Source organism: Parambassis ranga, chromosome 3, assembly GCF_900634625.1.
Source record: "Parambassis ranga chromosome 3, fParRan2.1, whole genome shotgun sequence".
In the NCBI taxonomy this organism is placed as follows: Eukaryota; Metazoa; Chordata; class Actinopteri; family Ambassidae; genus Parambassis; species Parambassis ranga.
In genome coordinates this window covers 22,645,605-22,661,103 of record NC_041024.1, presented here as the reverse complement: position 1 = coordinate 22,661,103, position 15,499 = coordinate 22,645,605, and the positions used below count along the sequence as shown (strand labels likewise).

Below are 15,499 nucleotides of genomic sequence, written 5' to 3'. Positions count from 1 at the left end.
AAAGCTGCTGGAGTGTGAAGGACTGCTGTCCAATTAGAGAGGCCCTGTGAGGGGCACAGAGGGGACGGGTGCTTGGACAGAATGTGTCATAGCTGTGTCACTGAAGTGATTAGATTTATGTCAGCACACCGAGCCACAAACTGGTTTTGCAGGGGATGACATGTTTGGAATGGTTCACAATGCTTGTGTGTCTGAGAAGGAGAAGGACAGGGGTGTGTTAGGTGAAGGGTTCCCTGTTATAAATGTGTGAGAGTTCAGATGTGGATCCAAACACACACACAAAAAGCAAAGAAGTTTAACTGAAAGTGAGCTTTAAAATTAACCAAAAACATAAAAAGCACAACACTCAAACTAATACAAACAAAACAGTAAAAGTACAACTAAACCAAACCAGGGGGGAAAAAACAGAAGACACAAGAGACAACATCACAGAAGCTGCACAGTACAGACTGGAAGAAAGGGGAGCAAAATACTTAAATACACAATATAACCAGGCACAGGTGACACACATTAGGGGAGGGCAGGTAATAAACAATGGAGGGAAACACAAAAGGAAGTAAAACACACAGAAACACACAAGGAAAGTAGAGTTTTAAAATAAAACAGGAAACAACCACAATAAACCAGGGAGTACAAATACTCCAAAACAAGATCAGTTAAAAATGAAGGATTCAAAAGAAGAATCAAACTGGGGATCATACCATTCCCACTGTAGGTTAAAAATACTTAACTTTCTAAAGAGTAAAATCCTGTAATTTGGCCACTCCCTGGAGATGTTAGTATAATTGCATCAACATTTTATATTCACAGTTTGCTATCGTTTCGTTACAAATGTCTAGAACAGTTGTAGATTCAAATTAGGCTTGGGGGGCGCTTTTGGGGTCTTAAAGAGTCTTAAAGAATGCCTCCTCAGACACCAAAACATAACAGCAGTGAGCAGAGCACCTACATTACTGTAGATTGTACATTTTTTTTCAATAAAGATAACATTAAAGTAAACAGACCAACACTCCCGTGTCAAATGCTACATTGTGTTAGCTAATCACGTTAAAAAGGCTCATTGATGATTAGAAAACTCCTGTGAAATGATGTTAGCACAGCTGAACTGTTATGCTGATGAACGGAGCTGTAGAACTGGCCTGGTAACCCCAAACAGTACGGTAACAGTAGTGGAAGTTGTGCCAATATGTAAAAAAAAAAGATAATAAACAGTGCCAGGATCCCAACATTTAACACATCTTGATCTGTTTTTACACACAAAGAATAATTTCCATGATAACAAATCGCTAATTCATCAATGACTGGTATGATCTTTCTAACTACAATAGGTGGGATCAGTGGCGTAGGAAGCATTAAAAATGTGGGGGTAGTATATTATATAATATAATAATATGAAGTAGTTGCGATTTCCTGCGGATTTTAACAGGATGTTAATCTATTTTACCTACAGAAGTAAACACTTCATGACTATTTCAGAGATAGATTCAACAAACACTCATTGATTCTAAAACACGGTGACATACAGAAACGAATTCCAAGTGAAACAACAGTTCTGTCAACCACACTGGTGGCACTACACTAACAGATCATACAAAGCCTCCATATCTGAGGCCTTCTCTCATTTACAAAGACAAATCACTGGCAAATGTCCCTCATGTCCACCTGATAGAGTTTTCCCGTCATCACTCACCTCAGCAATAGAACACTCCTACATGCTGGCCCTGCCTCTGACCCACTCTCAGTACCAACCTCAAATATGGAGTAGATAGATGGAGAGATTGTGCTTTAATTTTCAATTAACAACCAATATAAGTGAGCTTTCAAATATATATAGTTTCAAAAAGTTGTTGGACCATGAACCAAACTCTGCTTAATGCAGGTAATACTGAAACACTAAAAACACTAACTTACAAAAAGATGCATGTCTTTATTTTATTTGTTTATAAAACTGCTTAATTCACAACAAACCTTGTGGATGTGTTCATAATGATGCCTCATCTGCTACATCAGTGTTTCCCTGTTCATATAATGCTCCACTGTGTCCTGACGGTCCATCACATGTATTTTATTCTTGCTGATAAGAATAGGAGCAGGTGGCTGTGTGCACTGACAGGCGAGGCTGAAGCTAGCAGGCTAACAGAAGCTAACCTGGCCTCATTACAATATGGGTTAATGCTGAAAACAAACTCTCCGTGTCTTTCTTGTGAATCTCCTCATGTCCACTGTGTGTGGGGAGGGAGCAGAAAAGGCAACAACATGTTGTCAGACGCATAAGACTTTGTGGGATGACACTGTGGGGGGGACACGTCCCCCTCTGATATAATGGCAGCTACGCCTATGGGTGGGATGCATACTGTGGCAGAATGTCAACAGCAAAACCGCAGCAGGAGAACAACAAATATAAAACCTCTGGAGAGGAAGCACAGATAAGAGGGAGGGACGACTGAGCAGGAAAACTGCAAGCTCTGAATGTGCTTACAGTGCAACGCTACACACACAGACACACTAACACAAGAACCATTAGTTCTTGTTGATTCATAGGATTTTTATTAAATCTCTATATTTAGCCACAAAAACAATCAAATATACAAAATACAAGAAACGTCATTTTATAAAATAAAAAGTGCAAATATCACAGTATCTAAAAAAAGGGGTTCTTCTGGAGATGAAAAGAAGTTTATCCAAATAAAAGAAATAACAGGAATTTAACATTTTACGGTACAAATCTCTCTTTTAACCTTCAGATGGGTTTCTATAAAAATGTCTTCACCTATGCACATTTAAACAACACAAACAACAGATCACAGAGTTTCTATGAGTACCGACTGAACATCTAAAGTGCTATCTTAAAAACAATCAACTATAAAAAAGCGTACACAGTACAAAATAATGAAAACAAGCTTATCTAAGAGGCTCTTTAATAATAATATATAGATATCTTTATATACAAAATAATAGACATCACAACACAGTAGTCTGCAATCATTTAACAGTCTCATTTTTCCTTATCTGAGGAGTTACATTTTATGCCCATCTTAAGTTTCCTTATTTTTTATTTTCCCTTCTAAAACTAGAGCCAGTCTAGATTTTTGAGCAAATACAGGCTCCAGGCATGTATTATGAGTTCCTGAGATGGTGTTGCTCCTTCTTCACTGGCCCAGAGAAGAAGTATCCTTTCTTCTTTTTAATTTGAGCTTACAACACCAAATTACTTAAAAACATGTCCAGCATTTATGTTATACTTTCTCATCAACTCACTGATGCCTCACACAGAAACTGAGAGAGATACTTGTACGCTAAAAGTGAATAACACTGATTCACCTGACATGCGTTTGACCACAGTTCTCTGTTATACTCATGAGATGAGTAAGTTTAATCTGAGGTGCTACAGCTGTCAGATGATGTAAAGGTTGAAATGCTGACCCAGCGGTCCCCACCTCCGAAAGCTGCACATAGATAGGTAGAGAGTTCAAACCGATTGTGGGTCGGCTCTTGGTAATTTCACAGGCTGCTGTCTGTGTTTGTGTTTCCCTACACAGCTGCCCTGGGATGATAACAACCCAAAACTAAAGACAAAATATGAAATGTATAATATGTGCGGTGCCTGATTGCTGCTTCCACCACACTTGAGCACTCTGTGGTGTCAATACTGAAGCTTTTCTCTGGACTGTATTTTTACAGCAAAAGAGACGTGCAGCTGTCACTTAGCAATTGTTCTCTACTAAACCCCATTTAACTCTTCTCCTTAGTCGGTAGCATTTGTTGTTTGGTAGATCCACTGCTGGTGCTGACAAGATTGGAGCCATCAGCTTGTTTCCGCATCCAGTCAAGCATGTAGAACCGCAACATGAGGAAGAAACCTGGAGCAGAGATGAGAACCAGCAGTCAATCATTTACCTTTGATGTGTGGCAACAGCTTAAATATCTTATTATTATATCCATGAGATGCTGATTTGCTTATAGTGTGGCCATGAATGCCACAGATGAAATACCAGACTGTTAGCAACATCAGCTGTTTGGGATACAAAATTCATAGCACTACCAGTGTGCAGCGAAGATGGGGTTAATAAATACAATGAATCGCAAAACAAGCATGTCCTCTTGTGGGAGGAAACAGCTTTACTTCTGACAGGCACCAGTAGCAGAAGGCCTTGATTAACCCACGGCCATTGTCTCATTCCCACACTGATACAATGGCCCACTGGGCCGTGGATACACAGCCAACAATGACAAGAGCCCTGTCCAAAGGCTGACTATAAATAGTTAAACCTCATGCAACAAGACATTTTTCTTTCAGGGACAACAGTCTAAGAAGCAACATGATGATCATAGTTTCTTATGATTGATGAAGCTTTTTCTCTTTTGCTGAAAAAGGGTACTCTTATTCTAAATGCCTCTAAAGTTGTCATATTTATTTATGTATTACCCTAAAAACTGCATATATGTGCACACACACACAAACACACACCTTGAAATGAGTTGAGGATGCAGAAGAGGAAGAGAATTATATCAGCTATTGGTTCGGAGTTGAGGAATGCCAGGCCCCATGTCGTCCCAAAGAGGCAGCTGAGGCCCCAGATGCTGAAGAAAGCCACGCGGTTCTGCTTCCACTCATCCCTGTGGCGGATCTTCCTGTAGACCAAGAAGAGCATCACAAAGCCTGACGACACCAGGATGGCCAGGACGGTCATGGTGGTGAAACAGTGAGCCAGTAAAGCCTTGTGGTTTGTTGCCATCCAGCACCTAGAAGAAAGCATGCCAATTATTATATACTGATTTCTCTATGAATCTTCTGGAGAATTTGCCCAAATCAAAAGAGGAAAGACTTACATCCGATAAGGATTGGAGGGGTCATCGAATGGCTTCACCTCTCTGACTCCATAAATATCACCGATTGAAACCAGGATGACCACAGGAACAGCAGGGACAACTGGAAAGAAACAGCCACGAGTCATGAGTTTCTATCCATTTAACGGTGCTACAATTTATAGAAATGCCCCCTCACACACTCACCGAAGCCGACCAGGTTCCACATGTAAGTCTTTGGGGAGGGTCTGAAAACCACTTGGACCAACCAGAAGGTGTGGAACACTTCTACGCCCATCCACATGAAGGAGCTGAGCAGGGCGTAGTGGAGCAACGGCCCGACCCAGGTGCACACACTGTCTTCTCCAACGTTGGCCAAGACACCAGTGAGGAAAAAGAGTAGACAGAGGAAGGCTAGAGATACAGCTAAGCCCAAGTGGATGGGCATGGACTGCTCCTTGGGTCGCTTCCTGGTAGAAGAACAGAGTGGAAAATGAGTGGCTTTGCTTAATTATAAATAAGCAACATAAGTCCTCAAAAAAGTAGTAATACTTTTTCCTGCAGAGGTAAATAATGAGAGCGATACAGCTGATGAAAGATACAGCACAACCAAGAGATGTAATAGCTGTGAGTGCCAGCAGGTGGCGCACTGGTCGAGGCTCCAGTTCCTGCAGGGGAGACACAGACACGGTGAGAAGAGCAAAGAGGCCTTCACGTATAATAATACGAGACGTTTAATATCTATGTACTTCCTTTACGCGGATATTTGACTGTTATTTATGTAAAAAAAAAATACTCACCACCAGCACAGCGAAGTATGTCAGATGGTTACACAGGCACTCGGTGTGCTTTGATCCAATCTGTTTGGTCTCACAACCAACCACAGACCAGTTCACCAGAAAAGGATCTGCACAAAGACACAGTCACTTCATCATCATCATCAATAAACAAGTCAGGACAGCCAGTACGCTGAATATAACTATATATACATATATATATATATATAATCTTGTTTCCTACCTTTCCTGGTGTCCCATGAAACACACCTCCTTGAATGCCCTTTCTGAAATAGAGGAGTGATTTTAGATGAGTGCATTTATGTATTTTAATTTAGTCCTGACTGAAAGTGCTGCCTCTGTAAGTGAAGACATGCATTGCTTGCAAACCCGATGCAAAACCTGGTTCACATTACCGAAGGTTGTACTAAAAAAAAAAAAGACGCAAAACAAGTGGTTTTATGGTGCGGCAGAGAGTCTAAGGTACATACAAAACACATGAGGTAAGACGTGGTTTCTGTGTGTTCCCTATTTTTGATGGTGTAGACAAATCAGACGTCACGGAAATTAAATTCACGCTCTCTTTTGCAACAGCAGCCTCACCACATGCATCACATTTGAACACACTACAGTAAAAACTTCAACAGTAAACAGGTAAACTACTTTAAGACACTGTCATGCCGGTACACACAGAAGACTGACAAGGTGCACAAACTCACCAGTACGATATCATGGTGAAAATTGATCCTAATTGGCTCAGAGAGATTCACAATGACTTCATTCTCCACTGTGATTTCCACCACTTCGTCTATAACCTTGACCTCCTTGTAACCATCCTGGAACAAACACACACACATCTTTATGTTCATCTTTGCACAGTCGGGAACAAAAGATCCTTCCTGTGTGTAGAAATATACACATGCACCTAAACGTCACACCTCAGTAGGCAAACAAAGGCCTTACCTGGAACAGGGAGTTGTTTTGGTAGAAGGTGACGGACACTTTGCTGGACTTATTGGGATGTTTTTTCACAGCGGGCGGGATATGAACCATGGTAGCGGCCTCTGAAGATACACCGCGGGATATCTGAAAAACAGACACACCGCAATACCAATAGGTAAACACGTTTTTTTTTTTGGGTTCGTATAAATATAATAATAGGTGTTCACTAAATGTCACGCCCTGCATGTGAGTATGCATCACAACTCCCACACAGCTGTAATGAGTAGATCTGCTGCTGATTGCTGGGTACTTAGACATACACAAATGGCACTATTTTAAGGTAGTTTAGATGGGAAATGTCAGCTTTAGAAACGCATCCTCTTACTTGTCAGTAGAATGCTGCTATCATTGTCTTTCATGTGGCTAACCTCTCACTTACTTTACTGAACTAAACTGCCTCAGACCTCTCGGCCTGAATGAGCACTCTGCAGGTTGTTGTGATAGAGAGACAGTGATGAAACCGGAATCATAATGTCACATTCCACATTACACATAATTTAAAAAGCGTGAGTGTGTGTCTTACAGGTGATACGACGTTGTATCTGGTGGCATCGTCCTTCAGCTCCACTTCGGATTTATAAGCACAGGGGTGCTCCGCGTTCGTCTCAGATTTCTTAGGCCTGGACACAGACATTACATTTATAACACCATGATTTGAAACTTTCAGACTCACACCCTAACATGGTTTAAAGAATGGCTTCCTGTTTGTGAGTCACGGTGTACTGTACTGTGTTGATAAACAGATGCCTTAGCAATCAAGACAAGGAGTGTATGAGGAAGGATGTTATCAGAAATGGGATACAGTGAGTGCCTTTTGAGGAAAAAGAGTGAGGAAATTACATGTTTTTGATGTTGGATCCCTGCACGGCTAGAGCACATAATTCAGCTGCAAAAATACAAAAAAGAGAAGAAAAGCAGAAGTTTAGCAGTAATATCTGACACTTTAATAAAAAGTGTAAAGCTTTTATCTCTATGTATATATTGCATTCACATCTTACCACACTGGGTGTGTCTTGTGTTGAAGTTGTAGGCTGTCTGTAATGGAGTATGTAGGGGATCGGTTTTGACCGCCCCATCAAAGATGCCGTAGTCCGATTTAAGTGTGTTGGCGCCATACGACAGGTCAGTGCAGCAGGATTCACGCGTGTTTGCAGGCCAGCACAGAGTTAAGTTTGTTTCTCCAACCTGTATATTGACATAAGGGTGAGGAAACAATCCCCATTTAACCCTTCAGTGTAACAAAAAAATGGAACATGTGCTTTTCAGTTTGTCTGTACTTTTGCAAATATGTATAATATGTCACACTTCACTTACAAAATATGCAATGACAAAATAGGTGTTACTTTGTCATGCACTTGTCATCCTTTCATACCAGATAAAAGCAGACAAATGCACTGGACGCTTGTGTTGACTTTGTATGAGTGACAAATACTATATTTGCTTCATAAGACAGGTGAATTTATTTTTATAGACCGCATTCGATTTACCTCCAGCTTCAACTGATCCAGCAGCGGCTCCCAGTACACACAGAAATAAGTGTCGTTCTTTGGATCCGGTACATATTTATCAAGGGTAATCACATCGGACCTCATACACTGGGCTGTGATCCTCCCGCTGACGGACAGAGTGCTCTCATTGGCTGAAAGCGAAAGGTTCTTGCAGCCTGTGGAGAGGTTGATGCTCAGCTGCAGGGAGCCGCTGCCGTGACGCCACCTGCCGCAGAAGTTCCAGTCCACGTCATGTTCGCTTGAACCTGTTAAAACACAGAAAAGTAATACAAAAAAAATATATATATTTACATATATAAGCAGATAATATGGGTGTGCTGTTATATTGATGCTAAAATTTAAAGTACAACTAACTCAGAGATGGCTATTTCCACCAGTGAAAGTACACTAGTGGAAAATGTAATCTTCCATCTTCTGTCAGCAAAAAAAAAAAGCTTTATCTACCTCTAACACCCACAAAGAGAAGTTACTGTTTTCTACTTCTGCTTCATCTCATAAGCATGTGGTGTATGATGCTTTTAAATGTCTCTGTGTGTATGTACCAACACACAGGAGTACAGCCCCATCTTGAAGCAGCACAGCTGCGAAACGAGACGAAACGTGTGGTTCAAGTGTGGTTAGCTTACCAGTAGAGAAGAGGATGATCAAGAAGAAAACAATCTTCAGATTATCTGTTAGACGGAGCTCCATCTGTTATAACTGCAACAGGGAAAACACAAGAGTTTAGGAAGAAATGTATCCTTTTGCCTGCACATGCAATAAGACAGGCCATTCAGCGAAGCAGAAAGCACCTGCTGAATAAATAAGATTTAAATGAGTAAGCACAGTGTGCATTTGTAAGTAGTTTATAAAGCCTAAAAGTGCACTTTGATATGCTCAATGTGCAGACACACTTCCTAAATAAAACCAAATGGTCTCCAGAGGAAGCACATGTTCAGCATAATAAAGAAAATGTTATTTTAATGATACTATTCTTACTTACAGGCCTGCTTGGTTATCTGCACACTCATTTCAAGGAATACAAATGAGTGCAGACCCAAAATACACACAGGAACCCTTCTATGTCCATTATCAATGGAAACAGCCTTCCCCTGTAACTGTGAACATGCAGCAGTTCACTCTTTCCATCACCCTACAGCAACGTGACCTCTCTTTTTTTTCTATGGACAAACGTAAGATAGCTGATACCGACAAAAGTTCCCTTAAAAAACACATCATGTTGCAACAACCAGTCAGACGTTGTATCGATGCATTAACCACAGACACGTACAAACAGGCTTTTTTTTTGTTATTTTCAGTTTCATCCAAAGATGCCAGCTCATCCTGTACAAGGGTTTCCTGTTGCCCACACTTTAGAACCATGTGCCAGCTTTTATCAAAGGGCCGGTGCGCTTAGACTTTTGTGATAGGTAGCAACAGCAAACACTCGTCGTGTGACTGCGTGCTGTTACTGTGCGGCACGACGGACAATCGTCAGAGATCTTGTGGAAAAGAGATGCAGACGCTGATCTTGCAGAGGAAACAGAACAGTTGCTGTTCACCTCAACATCACAAGACAAGACAGGAACTGGTTAAGCCACAGACAAAGCAGCGAAAAAGGAGTCAAGACAAAAAAAACAGCAGAGAGAAGGAAAAATATCACTACAACTGCATGGCCTGCGGGGTCAGCCGGCTATTTATAAGAGTGTGTTGAGAAACACACACCTGATACTTGAGAAGGACCGAAGACAACCTCACAGCCACGTAGACATGGATAAACACACACGCAGTGTTACAACAACATTGAGCAGAAGCTAAATGTTGTGTTATGTAACTCTGTAACACTTTTGCTTTGATTACATTTTAAAGGTTTATATTTCTAAATAGTACTAATATTAATATCTATACAGCAAAAGACTGTATCTATGTTCAAAGCATCACATTGTACCAACAGAACTGTACTGATCTTCTAAGGTCCTAACCCTAACTACATCATATTTTATTATTTTTTATTTTTTATTATTTTATTTATATTTTATTAGGTCAAATAGACTTAGGCTGGTCCAACCAGTTCAACCAGGCTTTAGACTCAGAAATAGAAATGAATGTCCGTAAAGACTAAAAAAGTCCAGGTTCAGTTAGATTCTCACAGTCGGCACATTTCTGCCTTTTTATAGGCCACATTCACAATTTGACCCTGGCTACATTTTTACAGATTTGCTTATACACAGCACTCCTAAGGTCCCACCAAAGCATTTCAGTTGGGTTGAGGTTTGGACTATGACTAAGACCATTCCAAAACCTTGATCGTTTTATTTTTCAGCCTTCTTTATGTAGAATTCCTGCTGTGTTTTGAATTATTAGACTGTTGCATGACCCTGTGGCCCACAGTTTACTTGTGTCTAGAATACCCTGACACACAGAGGAGTTCATGGTCCACTCAATGACTGCAAGGTGCCCAGATCCTGTGGCTGTTAAAACAAGCTCAAATCTTCCTATTTATCATCTGTTCACACGGCATTCTTGACACCTGGACAACAAAATGATAAGCCAACCGTCCTTCGATTGTTCTTCCCCTTTCTGCACGATAGACATTCTAATCTGTACTATGCAAAAGATGGAAACAAAAAACAAAGAGGCCCACAAGGAATGATAAGAGCCAGTCTTTATTTAGGCCTCTGCTTTCCGGTGCTGTGAGAAGTACAACATGTAATGACTTGCATGCGGGAATCTATCTTACCTCATATTTTCTGTTTCACTTTGAATAAGTCCTGTCTATGAGAGTCGGCAAAAACACCAACAAGACTGTGAGAAATAGGAAAATGGGTATTCTGAAGACAGTGGGTATTACACACATGAATGTGCTACACACAGGATGGCAAACTATCACACCTTAAGATGTGTGAAGCACAAACTCATACCTTTGTGGTTTGGGCATTTCCTTTTTTTCACATTATTTGAGAGTGACATCATGTATGTCAGAAGAAAAGGGTGCCATGGTGTGTCTTCAAGTGGTTTATGATAAAGACACAAATACAGTTAATAATAATAATAATATACATCACATAGTGCTCTTCAAGGCATACAAGGCTCTTTACGTTAAAAGCATCATTCATTGACTGGAGACTTGGCTGCCAGTTTTGCACCTACGGCTTCTCCAACCATCGCCAAATTCAAATCACTTGTGCATGGAGAGAAGAGAGGGTCGGGTTTATGGCGTAGTTTTTAGCCGGATAAAGAGTATGCAGTCGAGCAACTCTGTGGTCTGACTCTGACTAAACTTCATGTCTAATGTTGCCTCCTAGCAGTTCAAATCTGCCCGTGATTACACATTCCCCCTGTGCCTGCATTGGTTTTCTCTCTAGGTACTCTAGGTACTTTCTAGACAACAATGAATGGAGTTTTTTTGCTGCTAGGCGATGGGCCCATGCTAACTAGACCATGCTCGTATTTGCATGATCACGGTAAGAGACACTATTGATTTCTATTGCCATGGCTATTGTTTTTCTATACTCTAATGAACTTGTATAGTCAGTACAGCCACTGTGGCTTTTAAGAGCCATACAGATTTTTTTTTTTTGGAAAAACAAACCTCTCAAAAGTCTGTATCAAAACTTAAAATGAGAGAGGCCAGAGGGATAATATGGAGTGTATTTGCAGATTACGGTTTAGTGATAGCAGTGGCTAAATTTATGCTTTCTTCGGAGATGGGATGACGAGACACAACTTATCAACGAGAGCCTGTAGTGCCAGAGTCACTGTGCATCGTAGTAGTGGTGAATCAACCTGCAGCATAATGTATGACTCAGCCTCAACCAGAATTTCGGTCATTATGGTCTGAGTATACACAATGTGGCAATGAAGACACAGTGAACCAATGTCATCCCCACACACACACACACACACTCTCCCTCTCTCTCTCACTCTCTCACACACGGCTACAATGACATGACACAGTGAAAGGCTCAGTTCTGGAAGAGGGGGTTGGGGAAGACACAAAAATGCCCCCCCCTCCCAATCAACACAATACTCTGTATGTGTGATATGCATCCATGTACAAATGGCTGCCTTACACACAAGTCTGTAACTATCAGTCAACACTTCATAGGATTTTCGTGGATGTATGGATCTTAAAACTAAACTCACCTTCTCAGTACAAACTAATAAATTCTACCTTGCATGAATAGCATTTTCACTTGCTAAATTGCAAGGGCATGTAAACTAACACTTACGACTCCCACACCCTTCCTATTGTAGCTGCATAGCAGGCAGGCATCAATTCAGCAGAAGAATTTCCCCTTTTTCTTTCACTTCCCAGCTCTCATTTGTGTGTTTGTGTGTGCGTGAGAGAAAGGCAGACTGGCTGCTGTGTGAAAAGTTGCTCGTTGTTGGAATTTCTCAGCTTGAAGGACAAACACCACACTCAACCTGAAACAAAGTTGCTGTATACGTCATGTCAATATGAGATGACAGACTGCTCTTGTGTGCTTGTGTGCACCCATTTGCTGCACCATGACTTCCAGTAAAATTTCTCTTTCTGTTTGTCATACGGGGTTGTGACTCAAATGATGTATTCTCACATCTGTTTTATTAATGGTAGAAGTTGTACAATTATACAAATTCAACAGAAAAGGAAAAGTTTTGCATGACTAGGCGAATCCATAAGAAGGAAGGATCTCCTAGGGAAGTCGTCATTCTGAATATCTTGCACACGCTATTCTGGCTGACCATAATACCCTAAAGAGGATAGGAACCCTCCATGATGGAGAGAAGTTTTGTCGGTAGACTTTCTTTGGATTCCTCCCCTGCTTCCCTTTACCCCACTCTGCCACAAGCAGCACGGTGAAGCAGCAAAGAATGTGCACAGCAGAGTAAAGAGTAAAGGAACAAAAAAAAAGCTGCTCTTTGTTGTCGGGCTTTGGAGCTGAAGTGACAGCGAGCATGAATGAGGGTCAAAGATCACTAGCTGCATTGTGGGCTGTTTAAGCCGATGGTTAAAAAGACACACAACTGCAGAGACGTACAGAAAACAGCTCTCTAAAAGTGGAGTATGAAAGCGAAGGGGAAACAACCTACACACAGCTGTGAGAAGATATTGTGTCTGCTGCTGCCAAGCAAGATAAGATTCTGAGTTGGTGTTTCTGAGTCACATCATATAAAGCTGTGGACTTGTGCATGAAAAACAGCAGATTAGCATTATCTTATAGTGGAACCGATTGTCGTGTCTTGTTATGTAAAGGGTGTTACCGACCCCTGCACGCCTCTGTCTCAAGTTGAAGTGAAAGCCTAGATGTAATATGGCTGATGTGGAATGCTCCCTAAGGCCTCGCATACTTTGTGATAGCACCATAGTGATGCAGTGTGTAGGTCCGTGCATGTTTTTATGTGCTCCTTCTATCTCTACCCTGACCTCTTCGTGGAGGAAATTAAAGGAGCAGGTGGAATGCTGCACATATTTCCTTCAGAGGGGGCATGAACAAATCAATGAATGGACACACACACTCGCACACTCGCACATGCACGAACAAAGGCACGCATATTAGGCATAAATCATCCCTGTGTGGCCTTAGGTGTGGGTCACAAGGATTGGTTAGCCATCACGGGCTTTCTTTTCCTCATTATGAAAAATGAAGTCAGCACAAAGGCTTGTCTGCAGTGACTCATACACTGTCCAATGCAATATTTGCATTTCAATAATTCAAAAAAAAGTCCCTTTGTGCGTTCTGTTTTCAGTTTCAAGTACCTCATGTGCTACTTCACTCATCTTTAATAAGGACATTTTCCTTCCTTTTTCACACCTTTTATTTTGAAGCGAGTGAAGTCTTCTGATTGTGCACCATAGCACAGCCAGGAAACCACACAGTACACATGTAACAAGCGCAAGGTAGTGCCAACAAAAAAAAAAAAAATACCACCTTCCAGTCTTTGATGGCTGCCTTTCAACACCAACCCAAACAACACCTTTTATTGTGCGGTGATGAAGAGGATGATGCGGGAGGCTTGGAACAGCCCTGTTACTGTAATCAATGAATTATGGATGACTCTACATGACCCCAAGAAGCACTTCAACGTGAACAATGTAGCTGGGCAAACAATTTCATGATTCATTTATAGATAAATAAAACTTAAATTACACATGTAAGTGACATGTTGATTTAATTCATAGCCAATCACCTCTCTTTCAGGATTGCCTACTAAAAACAGAGCCCCTAAAAATCATAGTAATCATAGTTTGATTTAATGCAATAATATCAAATATTTTAATAGTCAAAAGTTACAAATAACATACATACAAAAAATGTGTATTTGTTGGTGTATATGTCTTTTTGCTCACCTTGTGTGCTTCTCCTGTGCGCACTGTGCGTTTCTGGTCTCCTACAGACAGCAACGCTCTCTGATGCTCTGATCCTCCAGTCAAAACTTCCACCCACTGTTCTCACACACGGGTCCAAGTAAGAGATGTTTATGGAAAAAAAACCGCGACGATGACTTGATACGATCAGTCATGTAAAAACTCACTCAGGTTCACCAGAGGGCTGACTAAAAGCTGGAGTGGTGTTTTTCGCTGTTTATTTATACGTCATTTATTGTGTCCTCGGCACACGCGATAAAAAAGACGAATCTACATATAAAAGTTAAAAAAGGGGAAATAGAAAATCCGAAGTTCAGCCTGGACTGAATCTCACGCCGTTTCGCACAAGCCCCTGTTCACGGACAGTGTCAGCAACACTTGCTGTCATGCGGTCTCAATGAGGGGGGACCGCTACTTCCGGTTATGATTTTCACGACACGCAAAGAGTGAAGAGTGAAATTAATAAGTTTGTTCATGGTTCACAGACAGTTATCTTCACTATCCAAGCTTATTTACTTTCATTTCAATTTCAAGTCAATCATCATATTTATCTGAAAAGCCCGATTTTTTTATTGTGTTTATTTATTTATTATTTATTTTGTCATTATTTATATATTTATTTATTTTTTTCAACTGTGATAGTTTTTTTCAGAGAATTAATGAAAACACCACATATGAACGTAACGTAGGCTAATTTCACTGGTTATCGCGGTAATAAATTGCGTGCTTTTATTTTGAAATCAGAACCTTTTCCTATTCTTTTCTAATACGGTGTCTCCCTTGACTCCCTTGCAGAGCAGCAAGGTGTTAAAAAAACAGGGTGAATGCTGGAAGACAGAGGAGGGGCTGGATCTCATGAAGGTACAATCAGTCTTTTCACTCCTAACAGCCACTGTCAGCCCACACAGCAGACAAACCCTCTGCTTTAAGTCTACATGTTTTTATTTGTTTAATGAAAAAGTGAACACTTAATTTTATTGTTATTGATCTATTGGCCCTTTATCACATTAGGTCTTGCTATCACATCTTCTAATCCACCTCAGTTTGTATAACCGGATTTACATAGATTTAAGCTG

General features: G+C 40.8%; 1 protein-coding gene across 1 annotated transcript; it reads right to left on the bottom strand.

Moving 5' to 3' along the window:
• Nucleotides 1–2,524: 2,524 nt before the first annotated feature.
• adgrg1 (adhesion G protein-coupled receptor G1) lies at nucleotides 2,525–14,804 on the bottom strand. The gene is made up of 15 exons (XM_028401880.1): nucleotides 14,406–14,804; nucleotides 8,719–8,791; nucleotides 8,072–8,337; nucleotides 7,583–7,769; nucleotides 7,425–7,470; nucleotides 7,108–7,204; nucleotides 6,546–6,668; nucleotides 6,302–6,418; nucleotides 5,827–5,869; nucleotides 5,607–5,713; nucleotides 5,359–5,474; nucleotides 5,014–5,276; nucleotides 4,831–4,930; nucleotides 4,469–4,743; nucleotides 2,525–3,860 (listed from the first exon to the last, which is right to left on the bottom strand). The coding sequence occupies exons 2-15, from the start codon at nucleotides 8,780–8,782 to the stop codon at nucleotides 3,733–3,735; spliced, it is 1,932 nt and encodes a 643-aa protein (XP_028257681.1). The 5' UTR covers nucleotides 8,783–8,791; nucleotides 14,406–14,804; the 3' UTR covers nucleotides 2,525–3,732.
• Between the last annotated feature and the right edge of the window lie 695 nt (nucleotides 14,805–15,499).